The sequence below is a fragment of the Sinocyclocheilus grahami genome, unplaced genomic scaffold (assembly GCF_001515645.1).
Source record: "Sinocyclocheilus grahami isolate Dianchi unplaced genomic scaffold, SAMN03320097.WGS_v1.1 scaffold5323.1, whole genome shotgun sequence".
Lineage (NCBI taxonomy): Eukaryota > Metazoa > Chordata > Actinopteri > Cypriniformes > Cyprinidae > Sinocyclocheilus > Sinocyclocheilus grahami.
This window is the reverse complement of record NW_015510041.1, coordinates 7,092-8,839: the sequence shown is the minus strand read 5'-3', so window position 1 is coordinate 8,839 and position 1,748 is coordinate 7,092. Positions and strand designations below refer to the sequence as shown.

Below are 1,748 nucleotides of genomic sequence, written 5' to 3'. Positions count from 1 at the left end.
TATCACTCACTTTAGTGCCAAAACGAGCTCATTCAACAATATTTCTGTAGCTTCGTTTACATGGACACCTTTTGTTTCAATTGGAATGAAATCATTCTGATTGATGAATCCGAACGTAGTGTTTACATGAACGCTACATAAAGTGATGGGGTTGATGTGCGCGTTTATGTCAGTCACAAGCTTCAATATCGGCTTTGATCTTTTGACATGCGCACACTGCACGAAAATGCAGTTTTCTGCTGGTTGCACATACTATTCCATTGCCATTGCTTCTTTTCTTTGTTTCAAAGAGAAGACTTAATATTTATCTACTTTGGGTCCTAACTAGGAGAAGACGAGCAAGTGAAGCTTTGTGCCGTGCTCAAGCAGTAAAACCGCCCATTCTAGTGGCCAAAACAAGCCTTCTGTGGATGAGAGTATAAAGTGAGGACTGATGGGACATTGTTCTGCTCCACTTCACAGACGATGAGTGGAAGGAGAATTTTCAAATAATGTGACAATCATTTATGACAAAACAACACTACAAAAACAACAGCTCGTTCCATGCGTCATGCATCATTACGCCATTTCTATGTCATTGCACATGCGCCGTTTCAGTTTTCAATCCGATCAAGTGTTCACATGTCCTCTTGATTGGATAAGAATAGGTCTACACCATCCCTTCTAATCTGATCAAAATTTCATGTGGATCGTGCTCAGTTAGATCGATTAATGAAGGCTTTTCAGTCCGATTGAGCCATCAATCCAATTACTAACGGATTATTTGGTTGCATGTGAATGTAGCTAGTGTAGAAAACCAACATGTTCTCATCATTTTGTCATTGCAGCTGTTCAACAGGCGAGGGCTTTCTGAGCGCTCAGGGCATTGATTACTCAACCTGGGGTTTGTGGCAAAATCATTTGGCTCTGGGAATCATGACCTTCATCTTCCTCATCATCGCTTACCTCAAGCTGCGCTTCATCAAGAAATTCTCCTAAACACAAGCTTGTGGTCTTCCTCACACACTCCGACAACATCCACCACATCCCACAGATATTACACGCACTGTTTCCCACTCAAACACCATCGTATGCTGAAGGAAATCATACAAACACATCCAGTTATGCTTCAGACACAAATCATGTGAAGCATTGACATTGTTCAGGTTTATTGTTCTAAACTTTTCACACTAAAGATTTGTATCAGAAATCTAGTTTTTTATTATGTTCAAAATATTTTACTTTTTTTCTCAACGGATTATTCAGTAACAGTACAGTAAGTAAATATGGCAATATGGCGTTACTCCAGTTTGACACCTTTTAGTTGTGTTTGTTTGCTGTACATGTTTTTTGTAAGTTTCATTTATATATTTTGTTAATATAAAATACTTTTGTAATTTTTTAGCACAGCAATGTTTAATAAAAACAAATGCTCTGATTATTTTAAGCAAAACTGTTTTTCGTTTAATTTTCCAGTTCCTATGATTCTCATTATCATAAACACACCTGCACAGTTAAACCAAATAAAAAAATTAAATATCAAAATATAAAATATATTACAATAATATTTCTATTATTTATATGTATTTTATAAATTGGATTGTTTGTCTTGTTATTTTTATTGCTATTAATTACTTCATACTATGTGTCTTATGTTGACTTGATGACGAAGGAGTTTACAGCGTGAGACCGATGCTCCTCCACCGAGTGTGTTGAGTTTACAGCGTGAGACCGATGCATCTCCACCGAGTGTGTTGAGTTTACAGAGT

At 36.9% G+C, this 1,748-nt stretch overlaps 1 protein-coding gene across 1 annotated transcript in view; it reads left to right on the top strand.

The window, feature by feature from the left end:
• LOC107577172 (ATP-binding cassette sub-family G member 2-like) overlaps positions 1 to 1,216 on the top strand; it is a gene marked incomplete at its 5' end in the record, with an annotated part of 5,388 nt that extends 4,172 nt beyond the window's left edge. The window contains one exon of the mRNA XM_016263275.1: positions 828 to 1,216. Within this exon, the coding sequence (XP_016118761.1) occupies positions 828 to 978 (151 nt within the window). The remainder of the gene's footprint in view (positions 1 to 827) is intronic.
• Between the last annotated feature and the right edge of the window lie 532 nt (positions 1,217 to 1,748).